We start from the raw sequence: 17,022 nt of genomic DNA on the forward strand, positions 1-17,022 counted from the left end.
TATATATATACCACACACTATAATATATATTATATATAATATAATTATATATATTATATAATACGGCATATATATGTTATTTTATGTGTTTTTAAAAATATGCTTTAGTAATTTTTGACAAGTGAAGTAGAGGAATGGTTTCTAGAGAGGAAGGCCAGGATAACAATGGGATTGTCTCTCTGTGTTACCTTTTTTTTTTTTTTTCTTATGTAAAGCCTCTTACCTCCTTAGGTATGTGCAAAGAATTATTTTTTTCACACCTAGTGGGCCTCATGCAGCTTTCATCTCTTCGCAGTAATAGCGATGGTGAACTTTTTCCTCCCATGGAGCCCCTAAAAAGGTATTCTTTTTTATATTAACAAACAAAAAATAATGCAATATAGCTCAGGGAAAAATCTAGAAACAAGAAAGGAAAATATTTTACCTACAGAAGCATACTTTCAACTGTCTGCATTTCTCATGCTATTATTAAAAATACCTCTGCTTGGATAGAACCATTTTGTTTCCATGCTGACTTCTCCTTTGCTTTCTCCTGTGAACTTTTTAAATTCAGTGTTTGGCAGCAGTTTTGTTTTCCTTGGAACTAAGTACTGTGTAACATACTGTTAGCTGAAGGCTGTGATGTAGAAATGTATTATTAAAAATAAAAGAGAGAGAAAAGAATTTATTCCATAAGGATGAAAATGACTCAGTGTCAAGGAAGTTAGGATTTTTGAAATGCTTTAAATAATAGATTGTGTTTCTTTTAAAGGAAGTATACTTTGTTTCCTAGAAATAAATATAAGGATCTGCATTTTCCTATCTTGATTAGTGGGACCTGGAAAAGAAGAGAGATAACTCTTGTGTTTTTTTTTTTTTTTTTTTTTGAGAATTCCTTCATCAGATAGAAAGATTTTTGTTTAGCATTTGTGGGTATAACTTTGGTGACCTATATATCCCCAAACCTTCTTATTAAAATGCCTTTACCCAGAGGGGTAATCATATTTCAGTAGTTAAGGTATTTTTTAAAGGTGAGAGGCAAACATTCTTTTTTCTTCCTGAATTAAGCAGCCATGCATTCTTGACCAGCTAGAATACATTTGAAAACCTTTTTTTTTCATTTTTCTAGTCAGTCTCAGTATGTGTCTCTCATTCTCTCTTACATTTCTAGAAACTGTACATAACTAATCATAAAATCCTAAGCATTCTTTCTCCAGAAAGAGTATCATATCATGTTAATGAAGTGTCTCTTTCCCCAGAGTTATCTAGGTATCATGCTGCTCTTCATTTTTCTTGAAAGTTTAGTCCAGATGAATTAAAGTGCAAAAAGAAAAAGGTAATTCCACAGTTTCTACTTCTGTTCCTTATGGTCCATGACCGATTTCTGTCTTTCATCTAAGCCCATGAAAATGTCAAATGACTACTGTTGTCATCTGCAACTTAATACTAATCCTACCTGTTTGATTCGAAGGATGTTTTGACTTTCTCATCAGTATTGGTTTGCACTTAATTCTGAAATTCACTGACTTCCCTGTTCAAGATCTCCTTTTCACTGTTTATTACAACCAAGATTTTTGGTTTGTCCTAATTTAGTCATGAGAGGGAAGCTAATGAGATGTCTATATACTTCCTAAAGCATTTAGTCCTATGGTACAGCATAACAGGAATACTTACCTGTGGGCAAATGCTTCATTTTAATGTAAATAGTCTGTAATAATAAATAAGTCAGGCCGTTTATCACACTATGGATGGTTTTTGAAAAGGGATAGTGAAAACATTGTGGTTATTTTAGTCTTTTGTCCTGTCTAAAGGCAGTGCTGTTACGATAGTAAAATAAATTCTTTGTGCAAATAAGCTGAAAATGCATGTGCTATCATGTGCTTATCCTCACTCCCTACCTCACCCCTACCTGTGCCAGGTATGATGTAATCACAGGGAGAGCAGAGCCCTGACACCCTGTACAGCACCCCCACTACTTCTTTCTCTGCCTTTAAAAACAAATTACAGAGAATATTATAACAAAACCCATACATTCGACACTGAAACAATTAATGTTACATTTTGACTCAGATTATTTTAATTAAAAACAAAGTCTTTGTATGATTTCTTCAAGTCCAAAGGGGGAAAAAATCTTGTTGAAGTTTCTTTGACTCTCTTTCTGTCAAATAGAGAATATTACAGTATCTTCTTTATCATTTCAGAGTTTATTGCTTTTTTCATTTTATTGCATAGCATGTAGATTTCTTTAATTTTTCATTATTTTGAAAAAAAGTAGTGATAGTATCATTTAAAAATACATTTTGAAATACTAACAAATGGCTGGTCCACTCAGACTTTTAAATATAATAATATATAAAATAAATATGTAATAGTAGAATAAAATAGAATGCCTTTACCCTAAATCAAAAGGTCAGATTTAGAGAGTGAACTTTTGGAGGTTTATAAGCTCTGGCTTATTATTATCAAGTTTATCTTCTTGTTCTGTGCTAAGGGATGACCCAAGTGACTCTGTATTTTGAAAGTTTTTGTTCAGTGTATTATGTATTATAACTTGTGTTTGTGGTTTACTTACCTCTTTTTATTGTGACGCTCATGATAGAATTTATTAAATTATCCCGTTAAAGTCATTAGCAAGAGAATAATGGCATAACAGTTTTTATAAAATACTATTTTCAGAAAATTTAGGTAGTACTCAAGTTATCATCTCTTTAAAGTTGCCAAAGCAAGTATCTCCTCTTTCTATTATTTTTTTCCTTCCTATTATTGACAAAAGTCAATAATAATAGTTTAATAATAATAGGTCAATAAGGCAGGTGATGAAATGTGTCAGGAATGGGTTTTGATAGTTCTGGTGAACAACTAATTAAATGTTGATTTATATGTTTCTAAATCAGACTATTTATTTCACTAGTTGATTAGTATTTAACTTTTTTTATAATCAACTTTATATAAGTATTAATATTTACTAGCAGATGTAATGCCATTAAATCCAGAAATTTAAAAAAATTAAAGCATTAAAGAAATGTCCGCTAAGTGTAAACATTCAAGTTATATGATGATTACCTGGGCTAATTTACCCCAAACTGTGTGCTAGCCAAATTATAATTAAATCATTTCACTAATTCCAAGGCATACAATAACTGACCTTCTTATTAAAAATGAGTAATTTAAAATTACTTTGTTATATTTTTCACTTATTAAAACTTGAGCATTTTGCATGTAATTTTTAAAAGGGCCCTGAAGGCCACATTGTAAATGCAATATTATATTCTTTTGTATACTCTAATTTAGTGGATAGTTCCCCTGTGGTTGGATGACACAGTGATTGACACATTATAATTACTGGATTTTTACATTTTTATTTTCTAATTCAAAGGGTATGAATTTTTAAGAGTATGCAATATCTATTAAAATTGATATATATAGTGTATACATGTCTGTATTTACAAGTATGTAAATATATACATATGTGTGTATCTGTGCACTACATACTAGCAATATATAGGCATACTAAGCTCCCAGAATATTATCAGTTTGCTAATTTAATAAGCAAGCGTCATTTCTTGCTTTTGTTTATATTGAAATTTTTTCACTTCAAATAAAGTTATTTCCAGTATTGATTATTGATAATTGTTTTGTGAACTATCTTTTCCTGTAATTATTTTGTTAAGTTGCATTACTTTAAAATTTGTAGAAAATTAGTGTACTGAAGATACTTTTTTTTTTTTACCTGCCATTTAAAGCAAATATTTTGCCAGTGTGACATTTGTACACGGATATTTGAGGATTTTATGTAGTTGAATCGTAATCCTGTGTGTGTGTGCGTGTGTGTGTGTGTTTTGATTCTCTGTGTATGTGTGTGTTTTGTTTAGTTTGGAAAATCTTTTCACATTTCAAGGTAGTTTAAATATTTGCCTGGACTTTATTTTATGCTTTTTATCTTTTTAAATTTGTCTTTTTATCTATCTAGAATTAATATTTGTGTATAAGGTTCAGCTCTAATTTTTTTCCAAAGAATCTATTTCTCTTTTTCATTTGTTGACTAATTCATCAAATACTCATTGATATTTATGTTTTCTTTTTCATATTTTGTTGCCATATGTACTTGAGTTCATGTCACAAGTGTCCACTACATCTCATTCATTTATATTTTGAGTCTTAAATCACTAGCTCATAATTAGGGTTAAATTTTAGAATATATTTTAATATCCCCTAGGGTATTACTATCTCTTCTAATATTTTCTCATTCTTACCAATGTTTATTCAGATAAAATTTACCTAGTTGTTTTTTTTTTCAGTTTCCTAAACAAATATGGATCACTTTTCACTGAAATTAGGTTAAACCTGTAAATTTGTGTGGGTAGAACTGAACGCTTAATAATTTTATACAATTCAGTCTTTTTAATCAGGAGCACTGTATGACCATCAGAAAAGTTTTACCGTTTTCTGTTTATTGTTATCACACACATCTTGCTAATGTTCAAAACTATAATATTTTTTTGTTGCTATTGTGTTGTGAACAGATTTCTTTATTTTTTTTTCAATATATGAAGTTTATTGTCAAATTGGTTTCCATACAACACCCAGTGCTTATCCCAAAAGGTGCCCTCCTCAATACCCATCACCCCCCCCCCCCCCCCTCCCACCCCCCATCAACCCTCAGTTTGTTCTCAGTTTTTGAACAGATTTCTTTATATCCACTAAGAAATCATTGCTGTTGTATAGAAAATCTAATAATGTATATGCATGTGTTGAAGGGTCTGTCCTGTTGGTGTGCTAGTTTATTAGTGATGGGGAATTCTTCCATTGGGACACACGAATAGAAAGTGTACTGGACAGATGAATGGAGCTTTATTCCTTTCAGTCAACATCTTCTATTTTCTTAGTATTCTTCTAGTTGAATGTTATTTTCAATAAATAAATACAATGCTTTGCAAGTAGAGTAGATCAGGGCCATTACAACTATGGGACAAACTTGATAATGTCTTATAGTGTCTCTTTTGATGTAAATCTACATTTTGTGACCTTGGGGGCATATTTCACATTAAATCATTTCACTCTTTAGAATTCCCATGTTTTGTGATATTATCAAAACAGAATTAAGAATGATTGAAATATTTTTGCCTTCTCATTTTTGTCATTCATGACAGTAAATTAAGCTATACTAATGATTTATTTAGCGTATTTTCTTAATAAATTAGAAACCTAATGGCTTACAAACTTAAAAAGCTTAACCTGGGTTAACATCTCTCTAGGACATTCTGACAAAAGAACCATAAAGCTATGTATTAGCAGACTCTTTCTATCAGACAGTAATATTAAAATATCTTCAAAACAACTACCATTTGGAATCTTAGCTATCAAAGAAATTATTATGACTAGGTATATTTATTCATGATAGCTATTTAATACATTACTATTAAAACTTAGATTTCAAAAACTTGATCTTTAGAAGAAGGAGTACACATTTTTTGCCACATAAAATAAGCATCATTGAATTTATGGTAATTATTATATTATATTACAGCTCATGGGGCATTCAGAATGGGACCACAAGCGAGGGCCAAGAGGATCACAGGTAAGTTTGTTTTCCTTTCCTTTTTTTTTTTTTGCATTTTGTTTCTTAACGTTTTGAGCCATGAGTCTTCTAAAACTCAAGAAATAACAAGTAGAAAGAGGAAGAGGCAAATAATCATGCCATTTGTTTTTATTTAAGTTAGTTGTGATTAAAGTCTGGTTTGAAATCCCAAAGGCAGATGCCTGCGTATTCTTCCTGAGAGCTTTCTGGTATCCCAGATTGGTTGTGTTTACATGAATGTAGATTTTATATTCATCTTGTCTCTGCACAATACATTTTGATCAGCAACCCACTCTCTTGCTTTTATTCACTTCCTTTGATAATTTTTCAGTGTATTTTCTTTCTTTCTCTATCTTCCTGTTTTTGGTTAAATATTTTGAAACATAATCAAAGTAAACCCTGAACTAATTACAGATTTTGTCTCTAAATTAACTGTCTTCGTCTTAGGGAAATAGAAAGATGAAAGGACCTATTATTTTTGAAAAGAAACAAATTCTGAACCTTTCTATATTACCAGATTGTTTTCATTGTCTTACTTTATGTCTTAGGCAAGGGGAAAAGCTTCCATGACGCATTTATGCTTTTTAATGACCTAATTAGACAATGTGGATTTGTTTTGGTTCCATAATTACTTTGCCTGACAGAATAAGGACTGAGTTTTATACTAAGAAAATTCTCTCTCCTCCTAGGGTGTTTGTGAAGAAATATGAAAATCATTTATCTCCTAGTAGCCTGTGTGTTTACCTGTCTGTAGACATGCCAAATCAAAATTAAGTGGGTGGAACATTTTTACCTTTCCTGCTCACACTTTATATTTGTCACTAAAAAAATATGGCTGAAAGAAAGTTGAATATGTAGCACTGCATATGAAAGTCTGTTGTGAACTGTGAGATTCTCCGGAGTGTTTTATGAAGCTGATGCAGACCGGCATGGTCATCAAGTTGGCATGGTAGCTATCTAATTTAGGTCATGGGAAAATAAAACCCAGTCAATCAGTTGTTTTTCGTTGAGATTTTAATAGCTGTGGTTTTATTGTTGTCCATTATCAACTTGATTAGTAAATAATATAAGCCAGGCCAATTAAGTCGGTTATCCCACAGAATTTATGCCCTGCTTTCCTTCACTCTTATTTCCTCTTCTCCATTCTCTGTCAGCTCTCCATCTGTATACATCTGTAATGTTTTAAATCAGAATTTGCTGCAAGATTGGTAATGAAATGTGACAACTGTGTGGTAAATGCTTTGTGAATCCAAACCAGTTAAAAAGTAAAGATGAGCACAAGTAAGAAATTCAACAATTCTGATAATTGCCACCAAAAACATTTTGATATTCAAAACATGCCAAGTAACTTCATGCTGACATGCCCCTTCAAAGGGATGTAGTGTTATATTATGTTTGTTTAAAATTTGTGTTATTTACTCCTCATATGACCAATTTGGGTTTTTTAAGGTTTTATTTAAATTACAGTTAATTAACCTACAGTATAATATTAGTTTCAGGTGTACTATATAGTGATTCAGCACTTCCATGGAACACCTGGTTCTCTTCACAAGGGCACTCCTTAATCCACATTACCTATTTAGCCCATCCCCCTACCCACCTCCCCACTGGTAACCATCAGTTTGTTCTGTATAGTTAAGAGTCTCTTTTTTTGCCTCTATTTTTTTTTCCTTTTGCTTGTTTCTTAAATTCCACATATGAATGAAATCATACAGTGTTTGTCTTTCTCTGACTTATTTCATTTAGCATAATACTCTCTAGTTCCATCCATATCATTCATTGACTGATAAATGGATAAAGAAAATGTGACACACACACACACACACACACACACACACACACACACACACACAATGGAATATTACTCAACCATAAAAAGAATGAAATCTTGCTATTTGGAACCCATATAACCTATTTGGATAGAATATATCTTCAAGTTTGAATTGGTCACTCTGTTATAAATTAGAAAAAAAATGTCATAAAGGCACAATATTTCTTGTGTTAAATATAAACGTAAAGAACTCACAGTGAAAAACTTTTAAATTCTAGATACTGCATGTAGCTAGAAAACTTCAAAATTCCATATACACAAATATTTTTATAAAGTTTGATCATATTTGAAAGCCCGAGATGGTTCTCAAAAGCAAAGACATTGGAACATTCTTGCATGAACTACCATTATCAGCATCAACGCAGTCTTAGACCTTTCAACTAGCTAAATAAGTATTCTAAACAAGTGTTCCTTTGTCTCCCTTTGATTCTTCAACACAGCTAAAAATTGCTAAGGTAGAAAGAAAAATACACATCCAAAACTGAAAACAGTAACTACAACAAAAAAACATTATTCTTTGGAAATTTCAGATAACAAGTATTAGGTAATAATTTCTTACCTAATATTGATTGCCCACTGGGGGGGAAAAAGATACTGTATTTATGTTTTATATCATTGATCCCTTATCTTGCTATTATTTTCTGGGGTGATATGTCAAAAGCCTTTTAACCATTTCAAAGGAATTTCAGACAGTCTTCATCTGAATAAAGATTTCTTAATAATTTACTAATACTCAAATCCCATCTCAGTTTAGTTTAATTGGAGACACTTAGTAAGTTTTTAAGTATTTATAATGTATACACACTGTGGCAGATCTAAGTCTGAGGAAAAACTGAGTTGACAAGGTTACTGTGTTCCAAGAGCTCACAAGTTATATTTGGAAGCAGAACAATATTTGAATATATAATTTTCATATAAGGCAGTCTGGTAAGTGTAAAATTAAATATATAAACAAAACATGATAGGAGTTGAAGTGGGACAGAGTATTTATCCCTAGTAAAACTACTTCTTGGAGCTGATATTGGAGGTGAGCCTTCAATGCTGGATAAGATCTTAGAAGTACAAAGGGAGGAGAAGGAAAAGCTTGAGTAAGAGTCTGAACTGGCAGCGTATAGGACATGTTTGGATATATGTGAATTTTCTTTATAACTTCTTTGTAAACATTTATTGGTTAAGGGCTGTTGCAGGAACTACAGCAAAGGAATGATTCAGAGAATGTCACGCATTATTGATTAAACGTGAGGAGGAAGTAAGGAGGGTCAAGATGTTGAAATCCAGTACTTGAGGAACTAGCACCATTCACATAGCCCAGTTTACAGAGAAGACGATGAGTTTGATGTTTGTGATGTTACGTGAGAATATTTCCACAAGGATATTTCCACAAGGAAATATCAGACAACTACTTCAGATACCATTCTGATGCTCTGTAGCCAGATTAGAGCTCTGTAATCAATTGAGAATGCTAATCCTACATGTGATAATTGAACTACATCAGACATAGATCCTAGAGGAAGAATATTAAAAGGGAAAAATGAAAGAAAGACTGATTCTTGGGGAAGGCTAGTTGGAAGGGCTGGGATGAGCCTGGGGAGAAAATTAAAGCATGCCTATGTTCCCACTAGGAGACCATTTGAAGGAGAAATGATGCAGAATCGAAAGCAGCATACTATGAAGTTACACTAGGAAGAAAGTTGAGACAACAAACAAAGGTTCACAGAAACAAAACAAAAACATAGGAAATACCTTTCAATATAGTGATTAGCAGGACATTAGTGAGCTTTGAGAATGCCATTTTGATCGAGAAGGGATGGAAAGCAGAATACAGAAATTAAATGACTAGTATAAGATAGAATGTTCTCTTGGAGTTTTGTTTTAGAAGAGAGATGGCAGCAGAAGTGAGTGAAATTTCTTTTTATGCCACAGTGAGATGTGTGTCTCAACAGTTATTAATGGCAAAGAAAAAATCTGTGTAGAGAGGAAAATAGTGAAAATTCTTGACACTGGCCTGTTTAAGGACTGGAAAAATGGTGTGGTTCAGGGAAAGGAATGTACGTTCTTCCAAAGTGGCCCTTTTGGCACCTGTTGATGTGCTGCCATCAGTCCCCTCACCAAACCCCACCATTCACCCTTTAGTCAGAAAACTGACCATGTTCTCAAAGGAACTATTGGGTAGATTCACCAAAAAGCACACATGAAGAAGTTTTGGAAAGAAAGTAGAGGCATCTATACCAGAGCAAGGTATAAGAAAAAGAGACAGATAGTACAAAGTAAAAGAAATACTGTGAGCCTAATGATTTCAGTTTTCTTGGTAGACAAAGGGTGCAAGAAGTTGATGATTAATAGTGGAACATCTTGAACGGTAGAAAAATAGATGGAATATATTTGTTTTGGGTATCTAAGAAAAGGGGACTGGCTTGATGTTTGAGTATCAAGAAGTGCCTAGTAAAAGCAGAGGCATTTTCTGTGAGTGGGTAGCCTGTAAGACAAATTTTCACCCCTTTTGTGTTGATTTACAGCACCACCAATATATATCAGGCACTTTCTTTAGCCTTTAAGGGGTCAAAACTGAACAACTTTTGTCTTCAAGAAGCACACAGTTTTACCTAAAGTCAGCCTTAGCTAGAGGATAAAAAATAATCAGCTAGTGGTTTCTTTTAATATTTTTATTTATTTTTGAGAGAGAGAGAGAGTGGGAGGGGGAGGGAGGGAGGGAGAAAGGGAGAGATAGCACAAGTGTGCAAGGGAGGGGCAGAGAGAGAGGGAGACACAGAATCTGAAGCAGGCTCCAGGCTCAGAGCTGTCAGCGTAGAGCCCAATGTGGGCTGAAACTCGTGAACCCTAAGATCCTGACCTGAGTAGAAGACAAATGCTTAACCAATGAGCCACCCAGGTGCCCCTCAGCAAGTGTTGAGAGGATTAGTCATTATCAAGATAGAGTTAAGCTTATCTTGGTTTTCCCCCCATGTGTTTATTACTAAGTAAAAGATTTTCTCAAATTTGATGTGATTCTCCAAAATTGTATCATGTGTGCACTATTACAGATAATAAGGGGTACCCTTCAAATATTTATCATATGGAAAAATGTATATCTTGTTTCAAGTAAACTGCACCACTTAATTGCATATGACTTTTCAGAGTCAATAATAATTTAATTCAAATTGATTTATTGCAGTAATTTTGTGACATAATTTATGAACTCACAGCTTTCTGACTGTCTCTTCTTCCTCTTCCTCCCCTTCCCCCCCTTCCCCGCCTTCCCCCTCTCCCCCCTCTTCCTTTTCTTCCTCTCCATCCCCTTACTCTTCTTCCCCTTCCTCTTCTTCTCCCTCTTTTTTCTCCCCATCCTCCCTTTCTTCTGTCTTCTCCCTTCTCCTTTTCCCTGCCCTGCCCCCCATCTTCTTCCTTCTTCCCCTCCTCCTTTTCCTTCTCCACCATGTTTTTAAAGTATATATTCCCAAATAGTAGATCATCCAAATTAGGGAATATGCTAAAAGATTAACTTCCAACAGCATGCAGAACTCTTTCCTCTGGCAGCATTCCCAGTAATACCAAATGAAGTCAGGGATGAAATTCTCAGAAGGCAATTAGTTTTTTTATTTTTCTTTAAATTCTTGAAGAAAAGTTTTCCAGTGGGAAGTGAAGAAGGGCAATAGAAAATCACTCTCCTTTGAAAAGGTTAAAAATGTGAGGAGTGGATTCCAAGGAGTCTTGTGGGAAAAGATTACTTCAATTTGTGAGCTTGCTAAGATTTTAATATACTAGGAACCAGCAGGCTCTTCTTTACCAATAGTTAGAGACTAGCAAGTTCTTTAGTTGTTTAGTAAATTAGTGATGACTGACAGAGTACCAGTCAGGATTCATCAAATAGACTTAAGACCACTTATTGAAGAAACAGCTTTTTGTGTGATTTATGTAATTCTGTAGACAATGAAATTCTGGTTTGTATGTCCCTAAATAAGTGAAGTAATGTGTATATAATAGAAGAGCACAGCTAAGTATTCTGATGGGGAAAAATAAGTTATCAGATACACTAAGCTATTGGTATGCTTAAAAATGAAACAAAGATGGATATGTAACGTATCAATATTTATGGGATGCAGCAAAAGCAGTTTTAAGAGGAAAGTTCATAGAGTCTACCTCAAGAAATAAGAGAAGTCTCAAACAATCTAACTTTCTACCTCAAGGAACTAAGAAAGAAGAAATGAAGGCCAAGGATAGTAGAAAGAAGGAAATTATAGAGATTAGAGAAGAAATAGATGATGTAGAGACTAAAAAGAAAGTTAAATTAAAAGCTGTTCTTTGAAAAGATAAAAATTGATTAACCTTTCGTTGGACTCACCAAGAAAAAAGAGAACACTCAAAATCAGAGATGGAAGAGGAGATGTTATAACTGATACCAAAGAAATACAAAGGATCATAAGAGGATCAGTCTCTTATAAGACTAATGTGAACAATTGTATTCCAGTAAATTGGACGACCCAAACGGAATGGATAAATTTCTGTAAACATACAACCTGCCAAGGCTGAATCATGATGAAATAAAAAATCTGAACAAACCAATGACTAGCAGGGAGATTGAGTCAGTAATCAAAAAGTTCCAACAATCAAAAGTCTGGGACCGGATGGTTTCACTGGTGAATTCTACCAAATATTCAAAGAAGAATTAATAACATTCCTTCTCACACTCTTTTAAAAAATAAAAGAGGAGAAACTCTTTCAAACATACTTAATCTGATACCAAAATCAGACAAGGATGACTCACAAAAAGAAAACTACAAGGCAATATATCTAATGAACATAGATGTGAAAATTCTTAACGCAATATTAGAAAATCAAAATCAACAATACATTAAAAGGATCATACACTGTAATTAAGTGGGATTTGTTTCAGGGATGCAAAGATGGTCCAACATTCACAAATCAGTCAATGTGATATATGCCACATTAACAAGGTGAAGGATGAAAATGATATAGTAATCTTGGTATATGTAGATGAAGTGACAGAATTCAGCATCCATTTATGATTAAAAACTCCCAACTTCCTTCCCACGGAAGGAATGTATCTTAACGTATTAAAGGCCATATATGAAAAGCCCATAGCTAATATCATATTCAACAGTGAAAAGCTGAAGATATTTCTTGTAGGATCAGGAATAGATATTCACTCTTACCACTTTTATTCAATATAGTATTGGAAATCTTAGCCAGAGTGATGAGGCAAAATAAAAGAAAACAACAACAACAACAACAAAAAACTACTGAAGGCATCTAAATTGAAAAGAAGAACTAGGGGCGCCTGGGTGGCGCAGTCGGTTAAGCGTCCGACTTCAGCCAGGTCACGATCTCGCGGTCCGTGAGTTCGAGCCCGGCGTCAGGCTCTGGGCTGATGGCTCGGAGCCTGTTTCCGATTCTGTGTCTCCCTCTCTCTCTGCCCCTCCCCCGTTCATGCTCTGTCTCTCTCTGTCCCAACAATAAATTAAAAAAAAAAAAAAAAAGAAAAGAAGAACTAAAATTGTCTCTATTTGCAGATGTCTTGATATTATATATAGAAAACCTTGAAGACTCCATTAAAAAACTGTTAGAACTAATAAGTGGCTTCAATAAAGTTGCAGGATATGAAATCAACACCCAAAAATCTGTTAAGTTTCATTACACTAATAATGAACTATCAGAAATAGAAATTAAGAAAACAATCCCATTTATAATTGCATCAAAAAGGACAAAATACCTAAGAATCAATTTAATGAAGCAAAAGACCAGTCTATTGAAAGCTATAGGGCATTAATGAAAGAAGTTAAAGACATAAGTAAATGGAACGATATTCTGTGCTCATGAATTCAAAGAATTAATATTGTTAAAATTTTCATACTTCCCAAAGCAATCTAAGATTCAGTGTAATCCATATCAGGATTCCAATGGCATTTTCACAGAAATAGAATAATCCTAAAATTTTCATGGAACAACACACACGCACACACACACCAACTAAAGAGCCAAAGCAATCTTGAGAAAGGACAAAGTTTGAGGCATCATACTCCCTGATTTCAAACTGTATTACAAAGCTATTACAATTAAAACAATATGATTTTGGCATAAAAACAGACACATGGGTCAGTGAAGCAGAATGGAGAGCCCAAAAATAAACCTACACACATATGGTCAATTTATGACAAAAGAGCCAACAATATACAGTGGGTAAAGTATTATTAAATTATTAAAGCCTCTCTTTAATAAATGGTATTTGGAAAATTGGACAGCCATATGCAAAAGAATGATGCTGGGTTACTATCTTACACCATACACAAAAGACAACTTTAAATGGTTTGAAGATATGAATATGAGACCTGAAACCATAAAACTCCTAGGCAAAAACATAGGTAGTATGCACCTTGACATTGGTATTGGCAATATATATTTTTTTAATCTGACACCCAAAGCAAAAGCAACAAACGAAAAATTAACATCAAACTGAAAAGCTTCTAAGCACCAACAAAATGAAAAGGCAAACCACCGACTAAGAGAAAATCATCGTTAGGTCTTATGTCTGACAAAGAGCTAATATCCAAAACATACATAGAACTCCTACAACTCAATAGGGAAAACATAATTTGATTAAAAAATAGGTAGAGTATCTGACTAGACATGTTTCCAGAGAAGTATACAGATGGCCAACAGGGATGTGAAAAGATGCTCAACATCATTAATCATAAGGGAAATACAAATCAAAACCACATGATTTATCACCTCACGCCTGTCAAAATGATTATTACCAAAAAGATAAGAAATAACAGTGTTGGTGAGCATGTGGAGTAAGGAGAACTCTTGTCCATTGTCGATAGGAATGTAAATTGATGCACCACTGTGGAGAACAGGCTTCCTCTAAAAATTAAAAATAAAACTACCATATAATTCAGCAGTTCCACCTCTGGGTATTTTTCTAAAGAAACTGAAACACCAATTTGAAAAGTACCTGCATGCCACCTTCATTGTAATGCTGTTTACAATAGACAAGACATGGAAACAACCTAAGTGTCCATTGATAAGTGAATGGATAAATTATTATATGTATTATATACACATACCCCCACACATCAGTGGAATATTATTAAGCCAGAGAGAAGAACGGAATCTTGGGATTTGAGACAATGTGGATGGACCTCCACGGCATTATCTAAGTGAAATAAGTCAGAGAAAGATAATGCTATATGGTGTCTCTTCAATGTGGAGTCCGAAAAAAAATTATTACACACAGAGAATGGGCTGTTGGTTGCAAGAGGTAGGGAGTAGGAGATAGAAATGGGTGAAGTGTTTTTGGTTTAAACAAACTGAATAAAAATTTTAAAAATATTAAAAGTAAGTAAATAAATTATCTGTGTCTTATTTAGTAGCATGGCTTTAAGTGTCTATCACATACAAGAAACTCCAAACTATGAAACTTCTAGAATAAGAAGCATATATGTAGATAAATTAGCTTTTGCAGTAATATTTTAAGTCTTAAGGATGGATTTTGATGGCAAGTTATCATACTTGAGTATCCTGTCCACTCAGGTGTTCAAGAGAATGATACTTGACAGCTACTCAAATTGATAAACCTAAGCATTTGCATCCTAAGGATCTAATTCAGGGCAAAGCAATTCTTTTCTATATTAAGTAATTTGCTTTTGTTATGAGAGTAATTTAAATGCTGTCCAGGTTTACCTGGAATAATGCCATATAAATTTATTAAAGTTAATTTCATTTAATACATTTAGAAAGACAACCATCCAGATTTTTCAGGAATTTATTCCAAGGGATTAATGTGAGCAGATTGGGAATCCATGATTACATTGCCCAAACTCCTGATGTGTTACCAAGGAATAATTCATATCCTAGATGAAGCTAGCTGCCAGTGTTAACTTTTTCTGCAAACACAGTGTTTTTCGCTTGTACTTCCTTCTCATTTTTTACTTTACCATGTATTAATCTAATAATTATTATCATTTTTTGGCATCTCTCCAAGGGAATATTTTTATTGTTGTTGTGTTGTAAAATTTGTTTGAATTTTGTTTATATGGGCCAAAATGCCAAGTATTTGCCTGGGCCCTACATGTTTTAGGAATGGCCTTGTCGTCTCATACAATAGAGGCAGGAAAGGACCTGATTGTTTAATACTTATTGAATGACCCCCTTATCTTGGAGGCTGTGGACATCATTTACATGACATGTACCTTATACTTGTTTTTGTTAAATCAGAACTTTTTGGTACATCTAAAAATCAAAACTGCCCATTAAATCCTCCTCTGAGTGTTTTAAATTTTACCCATTAGTCAGATCTAAATTTTTGGATAATCTCTCCCCCATATTTTGTGAAATTGCTTTTATCTGGTGTTATTTTACTGTTATGTCTTTAATTTACGTTGACACACTTTATAAGGTACAGTCTTAAAAATTTGTCCTGATGCTAACATCCAAAGAGGACACATAGACATTTCTTTTTATCTTAGTTCAGAGAAAGGGAAATGGTGTTTCTCTTTAACAACTGAACCCAGTGGTTTATTACTTCTCCAGCATCTCTGGTCTCTCCCCAGTAGAGGCCAGTAGCAAACTCCCTAGTAGAGGCCACCCACAGTTCATATGATAATGAAAAATGTGTCCAGACATGGTCAAGTGCCCCCTGGGAGGCAAAATTGCCTCAGGTTGAGAACCACTGAGATTACAGCATAATCTCTTTGCTATACATATAAAAGATAATAAATAAATATTTACTAATGAATGTTGATATTTCATATAGGAATATGGGAAAATACTTTTTAGGTGTAGCTTTTGAGCTTTCAGGTTCCATCTTTAAGTCTACTAAGCAATTTTAAAGAGCATATTCATTTTGTTATGAGGTAGTTACTCACAGTAGAATCATTCCTAGAAAACTAGGAGGAGAAAATGCACTGTTTCCACGCATAAGCATCCAAGTGATTCAGAAGAACAACCTTAAAGAGAACATGGCTGTGTCTGTGCAGTGGTTGCACAGAATGTGTTTCTGATGAATTGATGGATGGCCTTGAGTGAATCACTCTTCATCAAGGTCCCTGGTCTCTAAAAAGGCATTGATCGATGAACAGGAATTAAACAAGTCCACAGAAATAAAAGGGGAAATTGCCACTGGCATTTATGCTCTCCTCCCTCCATGTTTATAGATTAGTAGAAATGTTCAGTAATTATTGAATGACCCTCTTGTTTGGGGACTGTGGACAACATTCACGTGGCATGTATACTGCCTTATGCCTGTTTTTGCCCAATCAGAGGCTTGTGGTCCATTATATGAAACACAACAAAGAAATGAAATAAGCAGCTGGAGATGACACACGTTTATCTGCAGGAGCTATAAATAACTTAAGCAATAGTCAAATGTAATAAGTGTATAAAAGTATACTTTGAAGAAAATAAAAACAATGATAATTCTTTTCATTTGTTAGAATAACAGAAGAAAGATAGACTATCTGGAGAACTGTTAGTTTTGTCTTGGAATTGAAATGCCTGACAGAGGGAAGTAATTTTTACTGCAGGCTGGATGATTTTATGCAATCTCTGGCATAGAGTAAGATCTCGTTCTTCATTCATTATGGAACGTGCTCTACAAGGAAAGCTTTGGGGGTTGACG

The 17,022-nt window shown here is 33.8% G+C and overlaps 1 protein-coding gene across 1 annotated transcript in view; it reads left to right on the forward strand.

The window, feature by feature from the left end:
- Positions 1 to 17,022, forward strand: part of PDE3A (phosphodiesterase 3A) — a 324,368-nt gene that overhangs the window by 188,412 nt on the left and 118,934 nt on the right. The window contains 1 exon segment of the mRNA XM_049627129.1: positions 5,507 to 5,557. Coding sequence (XP_049483086.1) covers positions 5,507 to 5,557 — 51 coding nt within the window.

Source organism: Panthera uncia, chromosome B4, assembly GCF_023721935.1.
Source record: "Panthera uncia isolate 11264 chromosome B4, Puncia_PCG_1.0, whole genome shotgun sequence".
Taxonomy (NCBI): Eukaryota; Metazoa; Chordata; class Mammalia; order Carnivora; family Felidae; genus Panthera; species Panthera uncia.